Source organism: Passer montanus, unplaced genomic scaffold (genome assembly GCF_014805655.1).
Source record: "Passer montanus isolate IOZ18808 unplaced genomic scaffold, ASM1480565v1 scaffold150, whole genome shotgun sequence".
NCBI lineage: Eukaryota > Metazoa > Chordata > Aves > Passeriformes > Passeridae > Passer > Passer montanus.
This window is the reverse complement of record NW_024362052.1, coordinates 1,009,067-1,036,152: the sequence shown is the minus strand read 5'-3', so window position 1 is coordinate 1,036,152 and position 27,086 is coordinate 1,009,067. Positions and strand designations below refer to the sequence as shown.

The 27,086-nt window shown below is 44.8% G+C and overlaps 1 protein-coding gene across 10 annotated transcripts in view; it reads left to right on the top strand.

Annotated features, from left to right (window-relative positions):
* Window positions 1-27,086, top strand: part of ANKRD17 (ankyrin repeat domain 17) — a 69,024-nt gene that overhangs the window by 22,511 nt on the left and 19,427 nt on the right. For 7 of the 10 annotated variants that reach the window (XM_039701883.1, XM_039701882.1, XM_039701881.1 and 4 more), the window contains exons 2-15: window positions 12,382-12,535; window positions 13,121-13,277; window positions 14,560-14,707; window positions 14,891-15,038; window positions 16,078-16,311; window positions 17,128-17,222; window positions 20,167-20,404; window positions 20,569-20,760; window positions 21,125-21,234; window positions 21,945-22,032; window positions 22,585-22,712; window positions 23,133-23,276; window positions 23,810-23,912; window positions 25,410-26,165. In XM_039701883.1, coding sequence (XP_039557817.1) covers window positions 12,382-12,535; window positions 13,121-13,277; window positions 14,560-14,707; window positions 14,891-15,038; window positions 16,078-16,311; window positions 17,128-17,222; window positions 20,167-20,404; window positions 20,569-20,760; window positions 21,125-21,234; window positions 21,945-22,032; window positions 22,585-22,712; window positions 23,133-23,276; window positions 23,810-23,912; window positions 25,410-26,165 — 2,695 coding nt within the window. The remainder of the gene's footprint in view (window positions 1-12,381; window positions 12,536-13,120; window positions 13,278-14,559; window positions 14,708-14,890; window positions 15,039-16,077; window positions 16,312-17,127; window positions 17,223-20,166; window positions 20,405-20,568; window positions 20,761-21,124; window positions 21,235-21,944; window positions 22,033-22,584; window positions 22,713-23,132; window positions 23,277-23,809; window positions 23,913-25,409; window positions 26,166-27,086) is intronic. The other 3 variants (XM_039701886.1, XM_039701885.1, XM_039701884.1) reach the window with 1 other exon arrangement.

The following is a 27,086-nucleotide window of genomic DNA, read 5'->3' as shown; positions in this document are numbered from 1 at the left end:
TCAAACCCTTTCAATATGCTGCAGCTTTCAGTTGGATGTGCCAAATAGAGCAAAAAAAAATTATAACTCATTTATTAGATATGCCTAACAGTAGTTTGTATTGAAGGAAGAATTCAGGGACTGTCAAGCTTGTCAGAATTTTAACCAAATGAGTTGAAATTATTAGAAATAATTCCTTCTGTACTCAGTTCCCCAGGCAGTAACAATAGGAATTCTAATCAGATGCTGAATCCAACTGTCTCCTGCTGTAACTTTATCCTTTCACTTCTCATCGTAAGAGAAGATTGGTGAACTAGGCCGTACTGGTTCCTTCATTGAAAAAAACTTGCCTTGTAAATGCCAAAAAAGGAAAGGAAATCTGCATTACAATTCAGCTGGTTCATTTCACTCCTTTGTTGGTTCATTTTTTGTGTGTGTGAGTATGGTTGGTGGGTTGGGACAGTGGCACAGCCATGTCTTCATTTAACTTTATAGGACAGGAGTAAATACAAATGAATTAAACTGGAATAACTTGAAGTAATTTCAAAGCTCTTGACCTAACTAGTCATATCTTCCCAAATTATATTTGGTTAACATTATTAATGTCTCTACTTAATATGTGAACTTTGTTATGCTGCATGATGAGGGATATCAGCACTTTTTAATATCAATAATTATTTCAGCAAGATAATTACATGAAGAAATGTAGATGTCCTCTAAGGACCTCTGGTTTCTGCTATCCCCTCCCCAATCCTGATAGGTTAAGTTGGATGTGGGCTGCAGAACTCCAGGAGGCAGGATAAAAGCAAGTTCTGATAGAAGTCATCTGCACAGGATGAAAAATGGGATTTCTCTATTTTGCCATAAACTGCATCTCACATAAGGCTTGATCTTTTGGGATGAACCTGTTTCCCTGATTCTCACTTAAAACACGTTCCTTAAGGAGCCAGTTTCTGCTCTGATGGTGAATTTCAGGCAGCAGCAGCTTGGCTGATGTCTTTGCTGTTTCCTGGCTTGGGAGGTGAGGGTGAGGAAATGGTAGCTGAGCCTTCATACACAGAAAGCTTTCACAGTTTCACTTCAGCTTTGGGGGGGCCGCAGTCAAAATGCACATGTCTGCAACGTCTTTTTTTATTATTAGACAGATATTTGAAAGCTCAGTCCTTCTGGTAACAATAATTTCTGCTATGTTGTGCTGTATTTCTTGTTTCTAGTGTGTATTGGAGTCCACATCTCCTGTCCGTCAGTCACCTAGCGTAGCATGGTTTGAGACCAGGAGCCTGGTGTCAAGAAAAATGATTTGTGGGGCAAAGAAACCACGTTTCTGTGGCTTTTCAAACCTTGGAATTGTGTTTTGCATTAAGAGTGTGTAGAGAGGGATAGAGTCCCCTCCTAGGGTGTCCTTTCAGTGAACTGGTGTTCCTAATTGCTTGGATGACGGGACGGGAAAGCTCTGACTAAGCCAAGCTACACGTGGCGTTGCTTGATGAAAAAATTTGTTCTTGCATTCCTGCCTTTTTTTAAAATTTTGACTTATCTGCTCACCAGTAGATGCTGTATTGCTGTGAAGAAGCCCATGCACACGTCAGTGTTTCATTCATGCCAAAGGGAATTCTGAGCTGGACTGGAACAGAGTAGCTGTTTGTGTGTTCATCCTGTCCCTCCTCCACATGTCCTGCTTCCCTTCTGCTGCCTCATCCTTCAGAGCAGAGCACTTGCTTGCTGTTGTGAAGAGCAGCCGACCAAAACCACTTGCAGAAGGGAAAGATTGCCTGCCAAATTTGTGTAAGAAAACATGTGGGCAGCTTAAAACTATTTCTGTTTGAAACCCAACTGGGTCTGTGCAGTTCAGGCCACTTGCTCACTGTGTTTTATGCTCAGTGGCCACAGTGAATGATTGAATAAATTTGTGTGTTCTGTGGGTGACTGTGGACCTGGTGCCTGAAATGCACATGGCAGGGTGTATGCAGGAGTGATCAGAATTGAGGCTCTGAGAGGATTTCCTTTTTGCAGGAACAAGGAGGAAGAAATGCTGCCTCGGTGTGCTTTCAGTATTGTTTTTGAAGGGTTTTAATCCCTAGTGTTGTCTTGTGGGGGAGAAACACAGTTCTGGGGGGAGTGTGGGTTATACATAGTGGGCAAAGCAGGCAGACTGGAGTGGGAGGAGAACAGCTTTTCTTCCTTGCAGTGCTGGGAGAGATGGATGTCTGCCACTGACATGTCTTTTCCTCCCAAGTAGGTCTTAGTTTTCCTGAGCACAGGCAAGGAGGCAGACTGCTGCCACGGAGGGACAGAGAGGGCTTTCAAGTGTGCTGGGTGACAGTATTTTTTGCCACAGTTCATTTCCAGCACTGCATCAACCCACTGTGCTCCTACTGCAAAATGCCATTTTGTTGTCCTGGGGTTGGTATGTCATCCTTTCAGTGGCTAAAAAAAAAGTGGGTGTCTTTGCTTCTTGCTTGATGTTAACCTGATGTTGTACAGGAGTTGTTAAAGCTTGGAGACACCACAGTGTTGGGTGACAGCTGTTGTAGAGAAAGCTCTCTCGGTGGTTTTTGGGCATGAGGAAATGCTTAAAGTGCTACTACAAAAGTAGAATTTACTTGTCCGTGAAGCAGGGAAGTTGTTTTTTCTTAGTTTTGCTGGTAACTGAATGGCTTTGTGGTTGGGGAGGGGAATTCCCTGAAGCATCAGGTTTGTGTGCACCCCAGATCCAGTTTGAGTAGTAAATTGGTCCTGCACAGGTGGGTGCCACTGGGTGTTGATGGTGTGTTTGTACAAACGCTGTCAGGAGGACCTCATCCCAGGAGAAAACAGGGCTATTGCCTTGGAAGGTGTGGGGAGGGCAAGGAGTTCCTTAGAGCTGGGAAGGTGCAGTATTTGAGTCCATAAGAGAGGGCATTAGGAACCAGAATAACTTCACCACATCCTTTATTTCTGCTTCCATTGTTTCTCCTGTCCTGTGGTCTGACCAGTCTGTGTGTGGGGATGACGGTACATGGACAAACATGGATTACTTACTTGCCTTCTGATACTGTTGAAGCGAAATACTGTTGACTTGATAGCTTGTCTGCATGTCAGATTTCCATGGAATGGAGGTCTGTCTTCTGTTTGGAAGCTTTGTCCTGTAAATGAGCATGTGAGCTGTCTTCTGTTTTGACTGTGAGTTTGACTTTAGGATCAGAATTGGGAAACAGAAATAAGTCATCTGACAACAGTTAGGAACCAGGAGTAAGCTCCTTATGGGAATTGTAGCTGCTGTACTACTGCTGTAGTCACTTGTGGATGCAGGAGGAATGCAGCCAAGCTGACTAGGCTGGTTGCTGAAGGTCTGTGCTGGCTGAGAAATGCTTTCTGGCACATTCAGTGTAAAAATTTAGAGCGTTTATTGTTGAAGACTGGAAAAGTCCATGGTTTGTCTCTTCTTAACCTTAAAAATGCAGCATGCTCTGTTGGGGAAAACTCACCATGCAGAGGCTTCCTTTTGGGAAATTGTTTTTGGAGGGCAATAGATGATTCTGATGGAGGAGTAGGAGGGTGGTCTTGCCTGTGACTGACATGATGAGCTATAAATGCCTGTCCTCTTTTTCCTCTGGATCTGCATGGTTGCTGAGTTCAGCAGCTTGCTTGGCATGGGCCCTAGAGGAGCTGCTTTGATCCGAGGGCTGGCTGCACTGCAAGAAAGGATCTTGTGCTCAGATGGAGAGAGCTGCTCCTGCATGGACACACTTGAGCTCTGCTGTTAGGAGGTGTGGGTGAAGGCAAGGCCCCACAGCTCAGTCTGCCCGGAGCTTTATTGCTGCTGGCTTTGTCCACTTACGAGTTCGGATGTCATGTTTCCATTGTTCAGCTGTGCTGAGCTACAATCCTTAGAAAAACAACTTGTTTCAGCTGGAAATGGATGGGTGTGCACAGTTCTGAGCTGAAACTTGGACACAGTGCTTGAGGCTGGGCAAATGGAATGGGGGAAAATATTCCAGAAAAAGCATTTGTGGGAAGTTGTTCCACCTTTGGTTGTGCAGAGCTAAACTCCCTTTTCAAAGGATGAGTGAAGGGTCGAGGTCTGTTGCAGCAAAGTCTGAGTGTGACATAGAAATGTCTGCTTATTGAGCTGTGAGAAGAGAGCTCAAGGTACTTCTTGAAGACTCTGCAGGCAACTGATATGTGGAAAAGCCCCCTCAAGTTAATCAGTGATAAAGATAAGAAATTATCATTGTGGTTTCAACCTTGACTCTTGTAGAGATAGGACTGAAACAATGCATTTGTTTTTTAACAGCTGAGGGTATTGGGGTTTCTTTTCAGTCTTCACCTTCTCCTTAGGTGTAATTTTAAAGGTAGATGCTTCAAGGATCCAAGTCAGTCGCTGTGGGTCTGTTGGTGTAACAAGGTGCTTCGTGGCATGCTTAGAAGTGTCTTGCATGGAGAGTTAGTCAAATCTATCCTTGGACAGTCAAGGCAAAAGGTGAGTCCGGTGGAAAAGGAATGTGATTAACTGTTAGAGAAGGATTTTCTCTTTCTTGGGAGCTCACCTTCCTTAAACAAGGCTTAAGAGAATAATTAGTCCCTTGAAAGTAGGGCAGTGAGGAATAGGATGTAGCAGTGCACAGCAGGGCTCCTCCGTCCTTTCTCAGTGGTGCACACGTTGTCTGCAGATGCTGGTGCTGCTGCCAGGAGCTGTGTTTCAGGTAGAAATGCAGCTAAAATCTTCTGCTCAGAGCACAGTCATGCTTTGTGTACTTCCCACTTTTTAATTACTGAATTTACCAAGTTGAAACAACTTCATATAGCACCTACTGCAGAACTACCTTGTCCTGTACTACTTGTGATCCTTGCCTTCCTTAGTTCTCACTGCTGAATCTGTCAAAGCTGGCTGTGTCATGTTTAAAGATCTTTGTGAGTCTGTGGTGATGGCATGTGCTTAGCCAAGGAAGTTTAGAGTCCTTGAGCTGTCCTTCAGGAAAACTCCAAAATGCTGTTCCTGTAGCTCTTGTTACCAAGCTTGTGGCTCAGTCTGGGGGGTCAGAGGGAATGTAACCCCTCTAAGCTTTTCAGGGCTGTGGTGAGGTGGCTCTGCTTTGAGTGGCCATGTAAGTAATTTGTTAAGCAGCTTAAGCATACTTACCTCAGGTACTTGAGGGAGAGTCTGCAGTTGTTCAGGTGTGGCATTTGGGGATTTTGACAATGAGGGAAGAGGGTGATTCTGGGAAGCCCAGTGGTACCATCTCCTTCTTCATTCATGGTTTTGTGATCCCTTTACTTTGTCTCTGCTAAATAGATACAACAGTGAGGAAGACTGTACAGGTGCCTTGCTAAGGATGGCAAAAACTGCCTGCATAGGCTCAGGCTGTCCCTTTAGTATCCCTCAGCTGTTGGGTCTTTTGCAGGGGTTGGTTTCCATTTTGCTTTTGCAACGGCATGGGAAGAACCTTTATACAGGTGCTGCTGTTTGTCTGTGGCTCTGATGCAGACCCCCACATCCCTGTGATAGATAGGAGTTTTACACTGTCAGAGCTTTGCTTCTGAGGTCAGTTCTTTCAAAGCTCCTCCAAAAGAAGGGGTTTCTGTCAGAAGTTCAGGTTGGGGGAGGGTTGGGAGGAGAATGAAGGTGTGAACTTGTGTTGAGGGCTCGGATTGAAAATGTGGCAGCTTTATATTGTTGATGTAACAGTGTCTGAAGCTCAGCTTTCAGAAGCATGACTATGTGTTTCAGTGGCTTTTTTTATAGTGATGTTTATATCTTGTTATTCATGTCAGAGACTAAAATGTGTATATTTCCCCCCCACATAAATGTGAAATTTGGGCAGGGAAGTTAAAATGATAGTGAGATGAGGTGTTGCTATTTTTACACTGGCATGAATTTTTTCTCGCATGAATGGTTGCATCTGAATACCAGTTAATGCATGAATTTGCTTCAAATGGAAGTATGCCAAGTGCTTGGAATGAGGGTTTGAAATGGAAAAAGAATATTATTCCTTGCAGTTTCACAACCTTCTCATAGCTACGGCTTTCAGCATGCCTGTCCCTCTGTTTTTATTGCTGTGTATGCTGCTGGGAATGCAGCGTGCAGAGGAGAGGAGGGAATTTTCCTGTGAATACCTCAGCACCTGTCTCGTCATCAGAAGCACACTGCAGTCCTAATGCAGGTGTCCCTGCAGCAGAGACTCGGCTGGTGCCAGTCCTGGGGACTGTTATGCCATTTCAGCAGCATGCTGCTCCTTTCACCTCCCTCCTCCTCTCCCCCTTTCAATTTTTGTAGCAGCGCCGAGAGAAATGCAGTGTACAGTCAAAGGAATAAAATGAAAGAAGATAGTGTTGAGGTGTTCCAGATCTGCCAGACTTCGGATTTGTGCTGAACGAGGCATTTTGTTTTGGGGAGGGTCAGTGCATGTTGACAAGACAAGGGGTCTGCTTGTGTATCCCAGATCAGTGGGAGCAGTCCTCACTGTGCAGGGGAGAGGTGGTGCTGGCACACAGTGTCTGTGGTGACAGTGCTGCTGTAGTAGCAGGGTAGGGCAAGTGAGAATCACACAGTTTGCTCCTCTGAGGAAGTAGATTTGAGGAAAACACACAAAATCTGCAAGGCTGAATGGAGTGGGCACTTGATCATCTGCTGCACTTGGCTTCCATGTCTGCTTTCTATTGCAGTGACCAGGGAGCTGATCTCTGTCTAAAGAAAATGGTGTCTTGTGTAAGGAGCCAGGAAACCATCACTTACACTTCAGGAATATGTTATCCTAATGGGGTGGTGGTGAGGATTTAAGCCATAGAAATGACAGGCACTACCAGAGCTGTGGCTTCAGTGAAGCCTTGGATGGAATTTTTTCTATAATGCATTATTAATGCTGGGAAGATCTGCAAAGGACCTTGAAACCTGTGTTACTAAGTGGTAGTTTCACCTGAAAAAGTGTAGGTGAAGAGGCAGAACCCTATACTTTGCCTCAGTAGCTAGTTTGTGAAAGTCAAAATCCATTGTGAAAGTCAAAATCCAATGTAAGTTAATTTCTCTGTCTTAATGTTTCAAATCCGAGTATTTTTTCTAGTAAGCTGTCCTGAAACTGAGATGGGCTCACGTATTTTGAAAGCATCAGAGGTGATATTCTGAAGGCTAAAAGGTAGCAGGGTGAGGGAGAGCAAACATGACGTCCTTTCTCTGTGGTATGGGGTGTTGTATTGTGTAATTTGCAGAGGTTTTGAGTAGCCAATTTAAATGTTGTGTTTTGGATCCCAAGGTGAAATATTGGTCCTTGAAATACTTGACCCAGTTTGGGACATTTCAAATGATCCTTGCTTTGCTTTGATTCAGTCCTGCCTCACGAATCCCTTGATGTGCATCAAATGATTAGATATAAGGCACGAAAAAGCCCTAGCAGTGTCTTGCAAAGTGAACTTAGCTTTTTTTTAGTCAGAGCTGGACTTTGTTCTTGCACTGGGAGTGGGGGTTTATTTCCTCTTGTGTGTTCCCCTTGCAAGGTAATAATATAAACATTGCTATTTCTGTGTGAAACAGACTTCAAGTGTATTCCTGAAGTGAACAGTGGAAAATATGCTGTTAAGAAATGCTCAGTAATGTATGAAGTGTAGATAGATAGATTAGATTGTTTTTCAGTGCAGTGTCTTGGAGGTGAGAGAGCTGAAGTAGTTCTAGAGGGAAAGCTAAGATTATCTTGGACGGGAATTGCTGGAGCACCAGGGGAAGCAGTGTGGTTGTAGGTCAGGCATGAGGAGTTCCTCCTGGAAATCAGGATTAAAACTGCTCACTGTGAAGGAGTAATTCTTAGCTGAGTAAGGAAAGAATCTGAAACTTCCTTGCTTTTCAAGCAGGGAAGTGGGGCTGTAGTCAGCAAAGTTGGACTAAGGGTTATTAACTGACCTGGTCATAGTTGTGATTTTTGGTCTGAAGGTGGCTTTGCAACGCCAAATAGAGTTGACAACTCTTACTAAATTTATTCTTGTATTTAAAAACCTTCTGCTGCTCTCTGAAAGTTTTGGAGCTGGGAAAAATCAGCTGCTAAAGGGCTTGCCAGTAAGTGCCTCACAAAGAACTGATCCAAAAGGAATGACAGGTAAGGTTTGTTTTAGGGCATACAGTTTGCTACCTGGCAATGGCCACTGGCTGTTCCTTGCCCTTAAAGTTCTTTTGAAGGGCTTTGCTCTGGTCCCTGTAGGATCTGTTTGGTACCCTCTGGGTGTCAAACACCAGGGGCCCAAATGCCAAGGTAAAAATTTAGCAAGTTCTAAATTGTGTTCCTTGTCTAATAGAAGGCAAAAGTCCTCACTGAGAAAAGCCGAGACATGAAGTTGTATTGGATTTTAAGACTGGAAAATAGGGGCCAGCCCCAAAAATAAACAAAAATTTTTTTTTGTGAGAGGTGGGATTTTTTTTGTCTTTTAATACTTGTCTGAGCTAGTGTGGTTCATCCAAGTCCAGTTTCAGATGCTGCTGTTTTATATTACAGTGCTTAAAAACACTGAAGCTTAAAAAGTAAATCCTGTTAGGTTAATGAGCCCGACTTGCTGTTTGACAGGCGTGCAGAGCTGCTGTGTGCAGCCTGGCTGCCAGACACTCCACTGCAGTGCACTGCTTCCTTGCTGCTGCTTCAGGAACTCTGAACCTGTCACCCGGAGACACAGATACCCTGCTGGCTGCTGTCCTACAAATGGCTAAAAGGCAGCTTCCAGGGAGATGGCACTGGCTGTTTGTCCCAAGGTGCCACTCAGGTTCTTCTGAGCAAAGGTTTGGGCTGGCTAATGACACTGAGTGCCCAAATGTACCATTTGGGCACCTCGTTGCTGCTGTCCCTCTGCATGGCACCTTACAAATGTGATTTTAGTTTTTGCAGTTTAGACAGAATGCTTGCTCTGGGTAAATGCTGGAAGGCAGGAGCACATCCGCACTCGGTGCATGCTGGATGGCCTGAAGGAGAAGGAGCAGGGAATGGGATCAGCAAAATGGGCTTTTGGAATTAGACAGGGAACCTGAAATGGGAAGGAGAAAATTACTTTTTACAGCCTTTTCTCAATGCTTCAGGGTTGTCCTTACAGCAAAGATGACATTCAGGAAAACTATAACTCAGTGATAACCAAATGCTAGAGATATTTTCTCTTCTCCCTCCCTCCCTGGCCTGGTGTAAAATTAGGGAGGTGCTAGTCCATGTTTAGCCTTAAAAGCAGCAAATTCAAAATCAGTAGATTTTAAAAGCTTTTCTTCAAGTCCTTAATGCTGGAGAGTTGTTTGTTTGTTTGGGTTTTTTTATGTGTGTAATTAGTTGGGGTTTTGTTGTGTCTTACTGTGAGGGAAACTGGTGAGAGGAAGTTGATTCTTTGACCTTAGTTTACATCTGTGTGCGATGATGTAGAGGCTTGGGCTCGCAGTGGGAGCTGTGCTGATGGCAGTTCTGTGTGTGGGTGGCTTGATGGAGAGAGCTGGATGAAGTCAGAGTCAGCATCAAGAGCTGAATTCTGTCTCTGTTCGGTTCAGCACTATGTGGTGGCCGAGCCTCACCACTCAGGGCAGCTCGTGTGTGCCTTGTCTTCCTGTCCTAACCTGGCATTTGTCCAAATGCATCTTCAGTAATTGGTGTTTGTCTGTCAGAACAAACTTGCTGGCATCTTACAGGGCTGTCTTCAGTGGGTACAGACATGAGTCCTGTTTGAGAGCAGCCAGAACCTGGGAGTTTTGTTCTCCTGGCATCTTTTTGGTAGTAGAAGTAGCAAATATAATAAAAATTGTTTTGAGCAAAGTAAGCCTAGGCCGGAATAGAACATGAGGTTCTTACTGCAGGATGATAGAGTAGGAGAAATCTTGTAAAAGGGCTGATGTTGGGACCCTGAACAATTGGGTTATGTCAGAGTATTGTTGGATTGGAGGAATGCTGACGGAGCATGCAGATGAAGTATTCTGATATGTAAGGTGGAGCATTTGTATGCTATTCTAGACTTTTTTTAGTCAAGGGAAATAAAATACGTCTGAAGCCCTTTAAAGGAAATGTCTGTTTACTTGACCTGGTACATGGGAATGCTTTGTCTTCATTTGTAGCTTCTGTGGAGAAGGCAGGATTTTCTGAGAAGCATAAGTAGAGTTTTCCCTTCTACCAAAATAGGGTTTTATTCCCTGCTTTGGTACACCATGTCTTTATCACTATCCTTGTATGGTACTTGGTGTTGTGTAGAAAAACGGAAAAGACAAGACTGTAATGAAACCCTGTAGGTAAATAACAATTTTGAAATTGCAGAGGAGAAGTTCTGCAGGCTGCAGGTGGATCTCTTCTACCTTGCAACAGAGAAAATTTTACTCAATATTTAATATTAAAAAAGAGTGTGTTTTTCCAATTAGTTAATTTCTTGATACTGTTCTGAAATGTTTTTGGTGACAGCACATAATATAAACATTCCCCAAACTTTATTGTGAGGATGTTTTCTCCTGGTCCCTCATGGGAGTCTCGGTGCTGTGTTGTATGTGGGTGGATTTCTGCTTCTCCCTGTCCTCCTTGGGTTGTTTATTTAATCACACCATGCACATATTCTTAGCAGGAAGGAGATGGGAGGATTTTTCCATTTGAAACTTAAACTGCATGAAAGACCTAATTTTGGGGAGAGGAGATGTGTGGGGGAGAGTAGTTTTCCTATTTTGACTTTTTTCTTAGCAAATATTTCATAGTGTTAGGAGGAACCACGACCAGCTGTTCATTATTTCACTTGGAGGAGATTTTTTTTTTTCAGATAGTCTGAGCAGTTGGGATTTTGCATGGGTTGGGTGAGCCAAGAATCCTTGCACGGCTCCAGAGTTTGCCTTTCCAGGGGTGCAATCTGTCGCTTGGCTCCTGAGCAGCGCAGCGGTTCCTCGTCTTGCCGCAGCACGCTGGCTGTCCTCTGGAAGAAGACAAACAGCAAGTCCTCAGATGAACCAAAACAGGCTTAAAATATCAGAGTAGGTGCAGAGAGCGGTGATGGGCAGAGGACCCTGGCAAGGCAGGGTGCTTCCGGACTGGGGAGGAAACTAGGAGCTGCCTTCAGCAGTTTGCCAAACTGGAGAGAGCAGCCTGTGTGAGTGTGGCTTGGAGAAAACACTGCTGAGGGGCGACAGGCAGTGCTGCTGGACTGTCCTGCTCTTGGCATCAGAGCCACTTGGGTCTGAAGGCTGGAAGTCCTCCCTTTCAGCTTGGTGTTCCCAGATTTGGAGGAGGAGGGCAGAGTGGCTGCAAAAGAGCAGAGGGAGCCTTTAGAGGTGCCCTTGAGATGTGTGTTTGTGTATTGCCAAGAGCTGACCAGAGGCTTTGTTTCTCACTGGTGGTGTTGAAGGGATAAAATGAAGAAGATGGGGAAGTAGTGCTCAGCCTGCCTTCCTTAGCAAACAAGGGAGTTGGGTTGAAGCTGAGTGTGTCCTGGAAGTGTTGAGTGGGAGACAGACGGCAGAAGGCAAAAGTTGTGTGAGCTCCCTGCTTGTGACAGGAGAATGGATGGGAGGCTGGAGGGACCTTCCAGGAGTCCTTAGGTGACCTGCTTGCTCTTCTGGTTTGTCTGCCCACATAGAAGGATTCTTGGGGAATTTATCTGCAGGAATCTGAACTTGTGATGCTCGTGGGACTGCTTTGAAACTTTAGAGACACAAATGAAGCTTAAGAATAAAATAATTTTCTGTTTCAACGGGGTATATTCCATGTGGAAACAGATGCAGACAGTGGCTGCTTTTATCCGGAGGTAACTGCAGTTTTTAATTGTTGTAGGGGTGGCACATGTGATTTCTCTGTTGGGCAGACTGGCATTTAAATTGATTCTGGTTTTGGATTAGGGATTGGGATTTAGGTTTTGAAACTGGAAGCTGTTAAGATGTGTAGGGGGATGTTTAACTTGGTCTTTATCACTTGATAATTGTTTTGGTGAGGCTGTGGAGTGAGCTCATGGAATTCTCAGAGAAGTGTTTTCTCTGATCTACTTGTCCTCTAGCAGGCAGGATAACACAAATTAGCATTAGGACTTTCTTCTCTAAAACACTAGTCTCATTCCTGATTTCTACCTATTTCGCAGTAAAAACAGATGGACAGCACAGAAAAGTAGAGTCTAGAGCAGAATTTGGACAAATCAGAAGCTCTTTTCTAAAAAAGGAAGATAAACAGTTGCATATTCGCTAGATCAAGTTTAAGAAAATGTTCTCTTGAGAAAGATGCTGTGACATGAAGTAGTTTTATAGTGCCGTCGATATTATGTGGAAGGTGGTACTTGGCCATGTGGTTCTTTTCTTTGGGTGTTGCATTAGGAGACACCAGGCCCAAAGTGAGATATGTGAAGCCAACCAAGTACTTAAAAATAAAATGCTCAGATAATAACTGCAGCTGTTGGTTTTTTGTGGTTTAAGTCTAGTTTGTTCAGTTATATCAGTCTTAAACCATGTCTGTTACCTTTCAGGTGGAATCATTTATCTTGGATCAGGATGATCTCGAAAACCCTATGTTGGAAACAGCTTCTAAATTGCTGCTGTCAAGTACTGCTGATGGTGCTGACCTGAGAACAGTAGATCCCGAAACCCAGGCAAGATTAGAAGCTTTACTTGAAGCTGCGGGTAAGTCCTTGTGTCCCATACAGGTTTAACCCCAAAGCCCTTACAGGAGTCCGTGCTGGAATCGCTTGCATAAGGCTAATCCATAGGAGCATGTTACAGCTGCAAAATGCACGGCGGGCTGGATTTGGCAAGGGAGGCACGCAAGAGAAAAAAGTTGCTTTTAGAGTATTCCAAGGTCTGGAAAATCAGAATTTCATGTGAAGATGTTTCAAATGAGATTTCTCCAGTGCTGGCGTTCTAAAAGCCTGAGTCAAAATTGACACCTGACTTTGGCATGTGCCATTATGTCAGACCCCAAATTGCTCAATGGGTTTTATTTTGTAGTAGTTCCTGTGTGAAAAGCTTTAATAGTTGCTTATATTATGTAGTTTCAGTAGCTGAAAACTGATTCCTTGTGTGGATTGGAGGGGTTCAGTCACGTGCAGCTTTTAATGAGTGTTGTGAACAGTTAAACCCATCATTTTGGAAGCTGCAGTTGATGTGCTTGGAATGTTCCTGCCGGCAGATCTCACAGGCTCCGTTTCAACTTGTGTGTTCTCTCCTTTCCTGGCGCGCGTCCCCGCCCTCTGTGGGTTGGAACGGCAGGAATAGGGAAGCTGTCGACGGCGGATGGGAAAGCCTTTGCGGACCCCGAGGTGCTGCGCAGGCTGACCTCGTCGGTCAGCTGCGCCTTGGATGAAGCCGCCGCCGCGCTGACCCGGATGAGAGCGGAGAGCACGGCCAGCGCGGGGCAGACGGACAAGTAAGGCAGCTTCGCTCCTGGAGCTTCTCAGCCCTTTGCTCCTTCTGGAAGCGGTTTTTCTTGTTCTAGCGCTTGTGCTTGGGGGATGATGAAACTCTTACTCAAGCGGAATTGGTGCCAGGTTATCACCTTTGCTTCTCCTGCTTAAATATTTGTGGACTAGCAGGTCTTGCAGTAGGGCGTGAAGCAATTCATGCTCCTTAGAATTATGGAATGATGCTCCAAGGAGTTTATCAGGACAGCTATGGAAGCATTTCTAAGCTCTTCAATGCTTAGAACTGTTCCAAAGAGTTACAAATCCCCAAATGGGTCATTCAGTCACAGCATGAAACAAGATTTCAGATAAAAAAAATATATTTTAGAGATTTTAATTGAGGAAGGGAAACAGCCTTGAGGGGCTGGAGCTCCATAGTGGTCAGTGTCACATAGGGCCCTGGATAGACCCTTGGCCAGAGAGGCCCTACAGTTTTACATGTAACTTCACATGTACAATTTTGTCTTACTGGGATATTCAGGAGGGAAAGAAGAAGGTTTCCTTCCAGCATGCCATAAGGCTTCAGTGCAGTGGAAACAGTGTTAGTAGGAACAGCCAAGTGGTCCTGTGCTAGTCAGAAGTTTGTTCCTTCTACACGGAATAACTCCAAAGAAAGATTTCTTGCTGCAGGAACAGCATGAAGAATAGTATAATTTTGGGTTATGTCTGCTTCTGTTCTGTCTGCATCCCCTCTTCTCGTCTGCACCTCTTTCTTGGGAATGGTGGTAGTTGCCAAAGTTGTTATAAGAACAGAGGTTTTTGGAAATTAAAAAAAAAAAAAGGCCAGCATGTAGTGAAGAGACATATTTCAGAGCTGATTCTCTGTGTATTAAAATTGTCTGGTTGCAAGATCCTGGTATTTTCAGCACAGGAGAGAAGGGAAGTCGTTAAGCTTCCTACAGAAGACTGATGTAGGTGATTTGTTTTAGTTTATTTGTTCAGCTCTGTAACTATTAATTAAAGTTTTCTCAAGATTGACAGGTGATTTCCATGTCCTCTGGTCCTGGGATATCCTGCATCTATTTCTCTTGTAAACTTCTGTTAAAAATTAATAGCAGGAGTGGATATGGACAGAACTTAATTCTCAGCCAAGTTAGCTGGGAAACCTCAAGTGTAAAACTGGCACTTCTTTAATTAGCAGTTGGCACGTTTTTAGCTCGTGTTTCCTTTTTTGCTGACTGTGTCCTCATGGCACACTGGAGCTGAGGCACAGTCCATTTCCACTCTGAATGCTTTCCCCCTTGTTAGCCGCAGCTTGGCCGAGGCTTGTTCCGAAGGAGATGTGAATGCCGTGCGGAAGTTGCTCATTGAAGGCCGGAGTGTGAACGAGCACACAGAAGAAGGGGAAAGCCTCCTTTGTTTGGCCTGCTCAGCAGGATATTATGAGCTTGCACAGGTTGGTTTCCTGGCTGTTTGTGCGACGTGTACATTGTACATAAAGAAATGTTAAATCAGTACATTAGCATTTTGTGGAGCCGGAAGGGGCTGCTGAGGTCCCCAGCACTGGGGTGAAGGTGGGGGTTTGTGGTGCAGGCGCAGGGTTTGTCACTCCGTGTTGTTGATGAGTGTCTCTCGGCAGGTTCTCCTGGCAATGCATGCCAATGTGGAGGACCGGGGAATCAAAGGAGACATCACACCTCTGATGGCTGCTGCCAATGGCGGGCACGTCAAAATTGTCAAGCTGCTGCTAGCTCACGGTGCTGATGTGAATGCACAGTCATCCACAGGTAAAGGGGCTGCTGGGAATCCAGAGCTGGGATTTGCTCTGTGCAGAGAACTTGGCGTGGAAGTCTGGGAGCAATGGCTATCAGCCCAGCAAAGCAGAATGCTTCCCTGTGGTTTTGCCATTTAAATTTTCTTTTCTAAGTGAAACTCTGAAATATTGAAATATTATGGAGATATACAAAGGTGGATTAGGTCAGTTAGTAACTGGAAGGTGTTTGAGTACCTAGGATAAGTTGTCACATTTTGAGCATGGTTTGGTAAGTTTGTGTGTATGTGGAAAAGTAATTTGGTGGCAGGTCAGGAAACCCAAAGGGAAAAGTGACAGGAGAGCCTCCCCTTCCACTCTTTCTGTGGTAATTGGCTAGCCCTTTGTATTGAAGTGACCAGATTGGGAAATCTTGCAAGTTTTTGTAGCCTGGAAGTAGAGAGCTGGTGTGTAGTCAGCAGTAACTGATGAATGGTGAGGTGACCCTGAGTGAAGACACCTTATTTATTTTTAAAATATTTTTTTCAGTGAAGTAGTTTTCTCAGTGGCAATAAGGCTTGAACTGTAACATTTTTCACAGAGGAAGATTCTTTGACTGTTGTGTGCAGATCCACATTTTTGTATTTTTTGCACTGTAGTTGTTTTCCTTTCCTTGTAAAGATTAGGAACATTTTGGAACCAGCCCCTTGCAGGTGTTCAAGAGTTTATGTAGAAGCAGCAGTTCATTCTACTCCTGGTTTTGGGCTTTAATTCTTACAGCATCACCTGCCCCTGCTGATTAACAGGGAAATTGATGGGACTTTGTGACAGAGGCTGGGCTAGGAATGGGAAGAGAGGTGCATCAGTACAGGCACAGGGAGATCCTCAGTCTGTCAGCACCGAGCCGCTTGGTGCCACTGCTGATTTCCCCCTCCGTGTAGTTGTTCATCTGTAGCCTGAAAAGCCCTGTTCCATCAGGTATCCAGGTAAAAGGGATGGATTGGAGCATCAGGTGAAGTTCTGGGTGGAGCAAGGCACCAGGTTCTGTTCCCAACCCTTGTTCTCTGTGGCTTAAGGCAACACAGCCCTGACCTACGCCTGTGCCGGGGGCTATGTGGATGTTGTGAAGGTGCTGCTGGAGTCGGGCGCCAGCATCGAGGACCACAACGAGAACGGTCACACGCCGCTGATGGAGGCCGGCAGTGCCGGCCACGTGGAGGTGGCCCGGGTGCTGCTGGAGAACGGGGCGGGCATCAACACGCATTCCAACGAGTTCAAGGAGAGCGCGCTGACGCTGGCTTGCTACAAAGGTAACCAGTGTCAGGGGCCAGCGTGCTTCCTTCAGCCTTGCTGCCCACGACTAGGGTGAATAAAGGGCGTGAGCAGACACTGTGGTGCTCTTGTCCTGGCTGTAATACCACACAACATGCCTGTGCATTATGCAAAATCATCTGTGCAGAGTCTGAGTATCTGAGTAAACCTTTGGTCTGAGCTATGATTATTTAGAAGATGCTCTGTTAAACAAATGAAGAGACAAAGAGCTAATGTGTTACATTAGAGGATAAGTAAGCTAAGCTTTCTGTATTACAGCTGTATTATGCCAGGTATCTCTGCTTAAATACAGCAAATATTTCATTTTAAAGGACTTGGCACTGGCAAATCATGGCAGGTTTAGGACATTGCCTTTTAGGTGTCAGTGCTGAGGACAGCTCATCCTTTAGAGCATTAGGCAGCAAAATTGCAGCACCCCAGGAAGGGATGAAGATGTTTAATTAAGAGGCAAAATATGTTCCTACAGCAGCCCAGCAGCTGCTGTTATAGTCACTCAGGACATGTTTTATTAGGCCCTTGCCATTGTGGAGTAGTTGACGTTGGTAGCAGAGGTTCTTGTGTGGTACCTGTGTAGAAGTTGGTCTTAGTCTTTCATTTGCATTTCTTACCAACTACAGTGATAAGCTGCTGTGCATGTAGATGGCAGAGATACAAACACATCTTTGCAGAGTGGGCTCTTTATGTATGTTATAACATGGACATCCATGACCTTCATTATGTCCTTCAGAACACTATGAATGTTGAAATGCACTTTCTCAAGCAATTTCCTTCTGTTAACTATTTTTTCCACACAGGCCATCTGGAAATGGTGAGGTTTCTGCTGGAAGCTGGTGCAGACCAGGAGCACAAGACAGATGAGATGCACACTGCTCTCATGGAGGCATGCATGGTAAGAGATGTAAGGCTTGAGCAGTGAGGTCTGTGGGCTCTCTTTTTCTTGCTGAAGATGGAGAAGGTTGTTCCTTTGAGTTACCTTCTGGTACAGAATCTAACTGTGGTGTATTGGTTCTCTTGTCTGCTTGATGAGAAGGTAACTGTTAAACTGAGAATTCATTTCTTAAATTTCCTTGTTATCCTTCTCTCCAGATAGATTCCTCATGTGTTGGGATTTTCATGGCATTAGCCTTGTGTAATAGTACACTGTGAACCTGTGGCTGTAGAGGAGGGCAGTAAATCCCTGTTTAGTCTGCCCTCCCCTGAAACAACTAATGGTTCTAAAATCACCAGTTGTGTCTATTGAAGGAAGTTAATGGTTTCAGACAGGGGAATGATTAACAGAAACCATTATACTTCTTGAAAGTTGTTGCAAAGAAAGTCACGTAGGTAAACAGAACTCGAGCTGTCCTTTATCTCACCCTGAAATCTTACTAGAGCAGCCGCATGAATATCCTTAGCCATGGCCTTGCAGGCAGTTCATGGGAGTTGATGGTAAAATGACCTTGTTTGATGTTGCAGTTGCCTTCTCATCAAAGTTTTTGTGGTGGAGCTATGGATCAAGCCTTCCTTTCCTCGTCATTCCCTTCTGCCCTTTTAACTCGTCTAATAGACTAAAAAATGCCATCAGACCCACAGAGATGATAAGACCTAATTTTTGTTAAAAATTACTGAGCTATAGGAAAAAATTCTTTTCCCTGATTTCTGCAGGAAGCTGTTCCTAGGGAGGCTGTTCCATGCTGGTGTTCAGAGCTGGCAGATAGTTGAGAGTCTCATACCTTGAGCTCTTCTGCTGAGGGGAGAAGGAGCAGCTTTCTCTAGCAGTATTTAAAAACCTTGCAGTGTGAAATGAAGCAGAGCAAGGACATCCATCTCAGCATGTTCTTTGTGCAGAAACAGTTACTGCTCTTCAGTGGCACAAGAAAACTTCCTTCTCTGGCACAGCTCTGAGCTTCAATGTGTCCTGACTGAATTGTCTATCTGTGGCATAGCCAGTGCAGGTTCAAGCCTTTCTGCAGCCCTGTGCATTCAGGAATACTTGTGCCTGAGAGTTTTTTCAGACAGCAATTAATACTGATGTAATGCACATGAGGTGTTGGGCAATGGCACTTGCTTTGTGGGAGCAAAAAGCAGGGTGATCTAGTTGGTGTTTCCTCTCGCTGAAGGACTGCTGCCCACAGGGCTTCAGCTTTAAAATGCAGCTGGTGCTCTCGTGAAGGTTGCTCGGGTGACTTTTTCTGATCTGTTTACCAGTTGGAAGGCTTTTCCTGGCTGTTGTGGCAGAGCTCAGCAGCCCCACCCCATTGTAGGGTTTATTAAAACATGGATCCAGTTGCCTTGTGTGGTGGAGCTCCAGCAGTTCTCCTGCAGGCTGCTTGGCCTACATAGGAGGCTTTGAAGCAAGCCTTGGTGCTGTGTCGTGCCATCATCCTCATCGTGGAGCAGGGGTGAGCAGTTAGCTGTCTGGCCAGAGCCTGATTGATGAGGCACCGTCTCTGCATTTCCCTAAGGAAAGATTCTTTATGGAGGCTTGGAGTTTTTCCCTAAAATAGTACTGTCATTTCATGTAAAAGGTGAATATGTCCTAGTTAATGTCCTAGATATTTTTCCAAGAGGAAGCTGTGCTTTGCTCTCTGGATATCAGAATAAGGTATGAAACACTTGAGAAAATGAAGTGGAAAAATGTCAGATGCAGTTTGGTGTTTTGTCTGGAAAAGAGCTTTTTGGAGTTGTGGTTTCCAGCTTGGCAAGGATGGCTGTGGATACAATTTGCTGCCTCTTAGGAATTAATCTGAGATGGAGGTGTGCTTACCTCATTCAGTGACAACCTTGGGAATGTCTTGTGCTCCTGGTGAGTGGCTGTTTATTTGCTGCAGCCCTCTGGTGTTTTGTTTGTCAGGTTATGGTTCCTCCAAGTTGGAATGGTGGCCATCTCCTCATGGAGCAAACCATCTTGGAGAGTTCTTGCTGTTGTTGGAGTGCAGTGACCCAGCCAGTGTCTGCTTCTGTCTGAACAAAGCAGCATGGAATAGCAATTGGATGTGTCACTGTCAGGCCTCCAGTGTAAACATGGAGCTGAAAAGCCACTTCAAATAGTTCCTGAATTTATGGAATACTGAAAATATGACAGAGATCCTATGCTGAAGTATTTTTCAAGGGAGAAAGCAAATTTAGGAGCTGCCTTTTGGTAAAAGGGGTTTGACAGCATGATCACGGTGTCTGGAAAACCCTGCCAGCATCCTGCCAAGGGAAAGCTGTTGCTTGGGTGGGTGGCTCCTGGGGTGTGTAAGGAACCCCTGACAAGTGGTCCCATTTTGGCTTTTCTCTTGGAAGAGGAAAGTAAGTCTTGACTCTGCTATTACATGGAGCAGTGAAATAGTTTTGCAGGAGCCGTAAGGCAAGCCAGGTCAGTGTGCATGGCTCCTTCTTAAGAAAGGGAGGAAGCAAAAGAATCTTGCTATTGTTCTTGTGGAGGAGACAAGCTTCTAAAATAGTGGCGAGCTCCCTCTTGACTTTCTGGGCTTTATTTTGGAGTTCCCCATCCCCAACTAAGTTGATCCCAAACACCTGAACTGGAGTCTGACACAAAGTTGTCCGGCTTGTTGCTTACACCATTGACAGAGAGGTCTGATGTGAGGTTCACAGCACATATTCAGTAAAATGTGCTCAGCATTTCTACGGTTCCTGTTCAGTGTAGGAGATTTTAATTCAAATATTCAGGGAAATATTCAGAAAAACTGTTTGGCAAGTCTCATTGTATTTTTGGACTCATTTTACTCCCTCATTGCTTTTTGTGTATTGTGAGGGAATTTGGGTCTGTGACCAAGCCGTGGAGAAAAGCAGTTTTTCCATTTGGTCAGTCTTCTGATCTTGGTGGTTTTTGCTTCCTGCATTTCCAGGATGGTCACGTGGAAGTGGCGAGGTTGCTTCTGGACAGCGGAGCCCAGGTGAACATGCCTGCGGACTCCTTCGAGTCTCCGCTGACTCTGGCAGCCTGCGGCGGGCACGTGGAGCTGGCGGCTTTGTTGATTGAGCGTGGGGCTAACTTGGAAGAAGTCAATGATGAAGGATACACGCCGCTGATGGAGGCAGCTCGGGAAGGCCACGAGGAGATGGTGGCACTGTTACTTGGGCAAGGTAACTGCGGCGGGGCCTCGTGCGGGCTGCAGCTCGCATGTCTTGGGGAAGAAGCTCTTAAGTAAGCTGCTGTGATTTTTGTTTTCTTCGGTAATAAGGTGCCTCGTGCATATGGAAGTGGTTGTGTCCTGCCTTCTGTAACTGGTGTTTTGTGTTGTTTGAAGGAGCAAACATCAACGCTCAGACAGAGGAGACGCAGGAAACGGCATTAACTCTGGCTTGCTGTGGAGGGTTTTTGGAGGTGGCCGATTTCCTCATTAAAGCAGGAGCTGACATAGAACTCGGCTGTTCCACACCTTTGATGGAGGCTGCTCAAGAGGGGCATTTGGAGCTGGTTAAATATTTATTAGCTGCAGGTATGGAGTAATTTTGTTAACACTTTTGTACAGGCATAATCTAAGAAGAATGCTTTGTCCGATATTCATTACATTTTCTTCAGCAGCTTCTTGGAGTTGAAGTGAGGATCTTTGAAGCCCAAAGTAATTTACTGGCTGGACTCTAATATAGCTTTTGAAGACTGAGTTGATGTAAACTTGTTTGGAGCTAACTTGCAGTTTGTTTTTATTCCTCTAGAGTACGATCAGGTTATCAGTTTAATAGATGCTCGATTGGAAGGGGGAACTTTTATTTGCTGTTTGATCCTGTAAAGACTGTGGAGGCTTGTATGTTTTCTGTAATGCCCATCATAAAGCTTACAAGGTTTTGCCCTTTCTGTTTCAGGGGCTAATGTGCACGCAACAACAGCGACAGGTGACACGGCACTGACGTACGCCTGTGAAAACGGCCACACTGATGTAGCAGATGTCTTACTTCAGGCAGGTGCAGATCTGGTAAGTCATTCAGCTTCTCTAAAAAATCTAAGTTGGATATTAAATTATCAACACCTGATATTCTTTCTGTTTGTTTCTGTGTTCATTGCTGAAAATCTACATGTTCTTTAATGTATATTGGGCTGTTAGATTTCCCTAAAGCGCGGAAGTCAGTTACACTCCTCTGGTGACTGATGTCTGAAGCATTTCTAAGCCATTCAAGGTTGCCTGGACAGTAAAATAGGGGATTTCATTCTTTGGATATGGTATTCAGCTTCAAATTGTTGAGCTGATTCTGGGTTACTTCTTCTACTTGCAAATCTGTTCTATTCCTTATGCATCAGATAGTTGACAGTCTGGTGTGCTGTAATGGAATTAAGATGATGGAGGCAAACTGATTTTTACTTTTCAGTAGGCTTGTACACCAGTGTGTTATCAAAAAGCAATGTTAAACATGTCAGAAGATGTCTGTTTAACTAAAATCCTCATTGTGTGCCTTGATTGCTTTTTGTCCAGGAGTCACACCTGTGCAGGGACAGGTGGTGAATGGTTCACCTTGCCTTCAAGGTACCCTTGGTTCCAGTGTTAGCTAAATATTTATGTCTAAGTTTGTGGAACACTAGAACAGGATGTTCCCTGTCTAGCACCTTAGCATTCAATAACCCAGGAGGCTGCCTTCCCTTCTTTCACATGCTACTTTGGATTTTGAAGCTTTTCTTTATCTGCTCTAGGAGCATGAATCAGAAGGTGGAAGAACCCCTCTCATGAAAGCTGCCAGGGCAGGTCATGTTTGCACTGTTCAGTTCTTGATTAGCAAAGGTAAGAGTGTGGAATGGTTTGGTTTTCCTGACATTAGAAATACTTCACGTTAAGAACATGTCAGAGCTAGTGTAACTTCCTTGTATTTGTTTTAAATATACTAGCTCAAGTAGGCAATTAATTGTCCAACTGGGCATGTAACGATTACCTGTAGTTTCTGCTGAGATTAGTGGAACTGCGTCTAGTTGTAAAAACAGTGTATTTCAGTCTCTAATTCCTAGTAAAAGCAGCAGTAATAAGGATCCCTGGGGTCTCCATGCCCCGTGGTGCAGCTTTGGAGCACTGTCTTTGGCAGTTGAGCTACAAGTGCCTGTTGGTTTCCAGATTTTGACTATAGCTTGCTTGATTTTTCAATATGATCCTGGAATTTCCATTTTCCCTCTCTTGGGCCGATTCTCATGAATTTTTCTTGTCCCTGCCTTGCATGGAGTAGGACGTCTGGCAGGATGGAGTTTTTCCTGTGTAGATTGCAGAGGATTAATTCTGTTCTATTTGATAGAGGTGCACCTGTTGAGTCAGTTTCAGCTAATGTGTGCCCTTGTGTTTTTGCAGGAGCAAATGTGAACAGGACCACAGCGAACAACGATCACACAGTGTTGTCTCTGGCCTGTGCTGGAGGTCACTTAGCAGTGGTGGAGTTACTGCTCGCTCATGGTGCTGATCCCACACACAGACTCAAGGTTTGTCCCTCAGCTGCCTCATTTTCCTCTGAAACTGAGGATACCCAGCTGGGTTTTCTCCTTTTGTGTTCTCTACAACTCACCCAGCTTGTGATGATTTAAATGGAAGTTTCCACAAGCAGACGTTCTGCTCACGTACATATTGGAGTTAGTGCAGGTCTCTTGATCGTCATGAGTGTAAAGGCTGTCTTCCAGTTGTAAAGTGCTGATTGTGGAAGAGGAAAGAATTTTAAAACACTGTTTATTTAATTTGTTTCGGAAAATACTTCATCAAGTCTCTAAGTTAAGATGTGAACTTGTGGAGATGGAGGATTTACTAGAGCAGAAGGCAGTCACATAGGTAGTGTGTTGTGTGTCCCACAATGCTTCAGTGCTGTTTTCATGATGCCCTTTTCTAACTCTGTGATCTTTCCCTCTCAGGACGGATCGACCATGCTCATTGAGGCAGCCAAAGGCGGTCACACCAGCGTGGTTTGTTACCTTCTAGATTACCCAAACAACTTGCTTTCTGCTCCTCCGCCCGACGCCACTCAGCTGACCCCACCATCCCACGACCTGAACAGGGTAAGATGGCAGGGCTTTTTTGCACTTGCTTACTCGAGGGTTTAAAGGTGAGAGAAGAGTCAGTCATGTCATGTCATAAATTGTAGGTGAGCACACTAAAGTTACATAGAGCTGTAATGGAAATGGGGAAGACTTCTGAACATGATGATGTAGTGCTCTCATCATTCTCACTGTTCTCTAAGTATTGCTGGAAAAAACACTGAGGGTGGACAAAACCAGCAAGTGCAAAGATCTGCTTAAATGAAACTCTGCAGAATTGAATTTATGGCCCATTGTGGCTTGCATTTGCTGTACTACTGTACAGCACTGTACCATATAGTTCAGCAAGTAATTTTTTAGGTTGAAAATGCAAAGTATGTGGAGATGACATGATCTGCAGGTGTTAATTATTGAACTCAGCATATTAAATACTGTGTTGAATGTTCTTAGTCACCATTAAAGTCTACTTTTCTAACAGATTTTGTTTACCTTCTATTGAATTATAACTAGCACAGAGTATGAGAAAAGTAATCTGTTAGTATCCGATGTTTTAGGCTCCTCGAGTACCAGTGCAGGCGCTGCCCATGGTCGTCCCACCCCAGGAGCCTGATAAACCCCCTGCTAATGTCGCCACAACCCTTCCCATCAGAAATAAAGGTCAGTCATAGTTCTGCACCTTATTTTCTAAATATCCTTCCTAGGCAGAAGATAGAGTCTTGTGCTTGTAGCAGAGTAGTTCCTATGAAGAGTGTTTATGGATTCAGTCAAGGAAACTGCAATTATGATTTTTTAAATTTTTTTTAAGGATTTGCTTATCTACCAAGTATCAGTCATCTAACCCTGTAATCATAAAACGTCAAGAAATCTGCCTAAGTAAATATGTTAAAATCTCTAGTCTGACACACTGAACTAATGCAAAATATTACCCAGAAGTCAATAGAAATTGGATAATGGAAGTTGCAAAACCCATGTTAATCACCATATCATAGTTGATTTGGTAACTTGTGTTTCCTTAGGGTAGTAGTCTGGGATTGGGTTTGACTAATTGGATTGAAGGCGGAATTTCTTGTGCAGTAAAATCTTTAGTCTGATGTGGCTCAGGTCCTCCTAGGACTAAATTTGCATCTATTTTGCTCTTGCCATTTTGACAATGCTTTCTGTACTTAAGAATTCCAATTTTTATCAAGCATCAGCAGTAGCAAATGCAGGCGTGCATGTCCTAAAATTAATCCTGTGTGTACACTTGTATTGTTCTGGAGATACAGCGAGGATGGCTGGAAGAAACTGGGCACCTCCTCAGATCCTGAGTTTTGATTTGCCTTTCGCCCTTCAAAATTAACCGATTGTTGCTTCTCCACCTGGTATGGCAGAGCATGTCAGCTGTGTTACTGGGGACTTCTGCATAAAACACCAGTTGGATTAGTCCATCGCTTGTTCTTGCAGGAAGGCTGAAATATTTGCCTTGCCTGGACAGAGAGCTGAGCTTTGACACGGGCAAAATTGTGTCTGCTATGGATAAAACCCTAGTGGCTAAAGACACCCTGTTAGGTCCTGCTAAATCTAAATGACTGTCCTGGGTTCTGGCACTCCTTGTCACCTGAGCAAAGCTGGATACCTGGAGTGGAAGGATGCCTAGTTGTAGAGAGCGTAGCACTTGCTGAAGTGTACCAAGTCGGTTGCAAAACCGGTGGCCTAGTCCCAGTCCTAGAGATGTTTTTGTGTCTCTTGGGCTGCACTTACAGCCCTGAAAGCATATGTTTATGTCCCAGCACCACACCAGACGCAGAACACCAAGTAAAGAGACAGCATATCCTTGCTTTTTGTTCCCAGTTTTCTTGTAGCAGCACTCGGTAACAGCGGCTCGAGACAATCGCTTCCTTTGGCCAAAGCGTAACGATTGCTGGAGTAGACCTGTCACCGTAGCACAGGGCTATGTGGGATGCATGTGCACTAGTGTGGCCTGTTAAATTGCAATCCAGCTGCTGGGTGCCAGTTGGCAGGTGTCCTTGGAGGGCCTTCAGGACACGCTGGCCTCCTGTGGGTGCTGTGCCCTGGTGCGTAGCCAGCCACGCAGCGGCCCAGCAGTAGCTCTGTAATGAGGATGCCATTCGTATGCACTTCCTTTGGTTCTGAGGGGGTTTCTTTTTCACACAGCTGCTTCTAAACAAAAGTCCAGCAGTCATTTGCCAACAAACAACCAGGATGTACAGGGTTACATCACCAATCAGTCTCCAGAGAGCATTGTAGAAGAGGCTCAGGGCAAGTTGACAGAGCTGGAGCAGAGGATAAAAGAAGCCATAGAGAAGAACGCTCAGCTGCAGTCCCTGGAATTGGCACATGCTGACCAGCTCACCAAAGAGAAGATTGAGGAGCTGAACAAAACGAGAGAGGAGCAAATTCAGAAGAAACAAAAGATTTTGGAGGAACTGCAGAAAGTGGAGCGAGAGTTACAGCTGAAAACTCAGCAGCAGCTAAAAAAGCAATATCTAGAGGTAAAAGCGCAAAGAATTCAGCTCCAGCAGCAGCAGCAGCAACAGTCTTGCCAGCATCTGGGACTACTGACTCCCGTTGGGTTAGGAGAACAACTCTCAGAGGGAGACTATGCACGATTGCAGCAAGTGGACCCCATCTTGCTCAAAGATGACCCTCAGCAAGCTGCTGCGCAGACGAGTTTTGCACCAGTTCAGCCTCTGGCCATGCCACAAGCTTTGCCTCTGGCAGCAGGTTCCTTACCTCCAGGGTCCATCGCAAATCTTACAGAACTGCAAGGTGTTATAGTTGGACAGCCAGTGCTGGGCCAAGCACAACTAGCAGGGCTGGGGCAAGGAATACTGACAGAAACACAGCAAGGGTTAATGGTAGCCAGCCCTGCTCAGACGCTCAATGACACGCTGGATGACATCATGGCAGGTGGGTTTACATTGTTATGAGCAGGTATAATATTTGCTTGACCAGTTGAGGGTATGTCCACTTCTTTTTATATATATATATATGTGTGTGTGTGTGTTTGTGTATTCCCATGAGCTCTACGGCAAGCACCACTCGTCCTCTGATCCCTGTCTTGAGGAGTTGGGAAAACTAGCTTTTAACTTTCCAGTTTGCAGGGTGAGCTAAGCGGAGCCTCTTGGTCAGGTTGGTATGGTGGAGTGGCATTTTTAACTTGCCATAGTTGGGGGAGGGGTGTATTAGAGCTCATGTGGTAGTTCTGTTTTGGCCTAATTGTAGCTCGGGAGTAGCACCATGATGGTACTGGGTAGTACTTGGGGCTAGCTGAGAGCTGACTTGCAGTAGGCTGAGCAGCTGCAGCACCACAACTAGCCTATAAAATGTGAGGGACCTATGGGCTTGTCTTCAGAAGAGTTTATTGGAAGCTTTTATTTCTGCTTGGGAAAAAAAAGGTGATAGTCCTATGACCTTATGAAACATCTCCTCATAAAAATGGCTGCCAGCAGAAAACATGGCTAGCCGTACCAAATTCTTGTTATGCATGCAGAGAATTCTTTGCCCAGTGACATGAATGCTCTGAGGCCTTAAGCAGTAAAATAGGAGAATGAAGCAGGTTTTAAATGAGAGTTGTCACTGTTTTAGTTTACACCTCACCTAGTTGTGCTTTGTCTGAACCCTTTCTGTGCTAAAGCAGTCATTGAAATATCCCTTAGCTGAACACAGATGAACTGGTAGGACAGAGTCTTAAAAAAGGTCACTTGATGAAAAAGTACCAAAATGCTCTGGTTAAGCTGATGCACTGTCATTTTTACTGTCATTCTGAACAAGTCTGCTTTGCAGAGCTGTTAGCATGAGGGATGTGTGCCAGAGGAAGGTGTTAGCCCA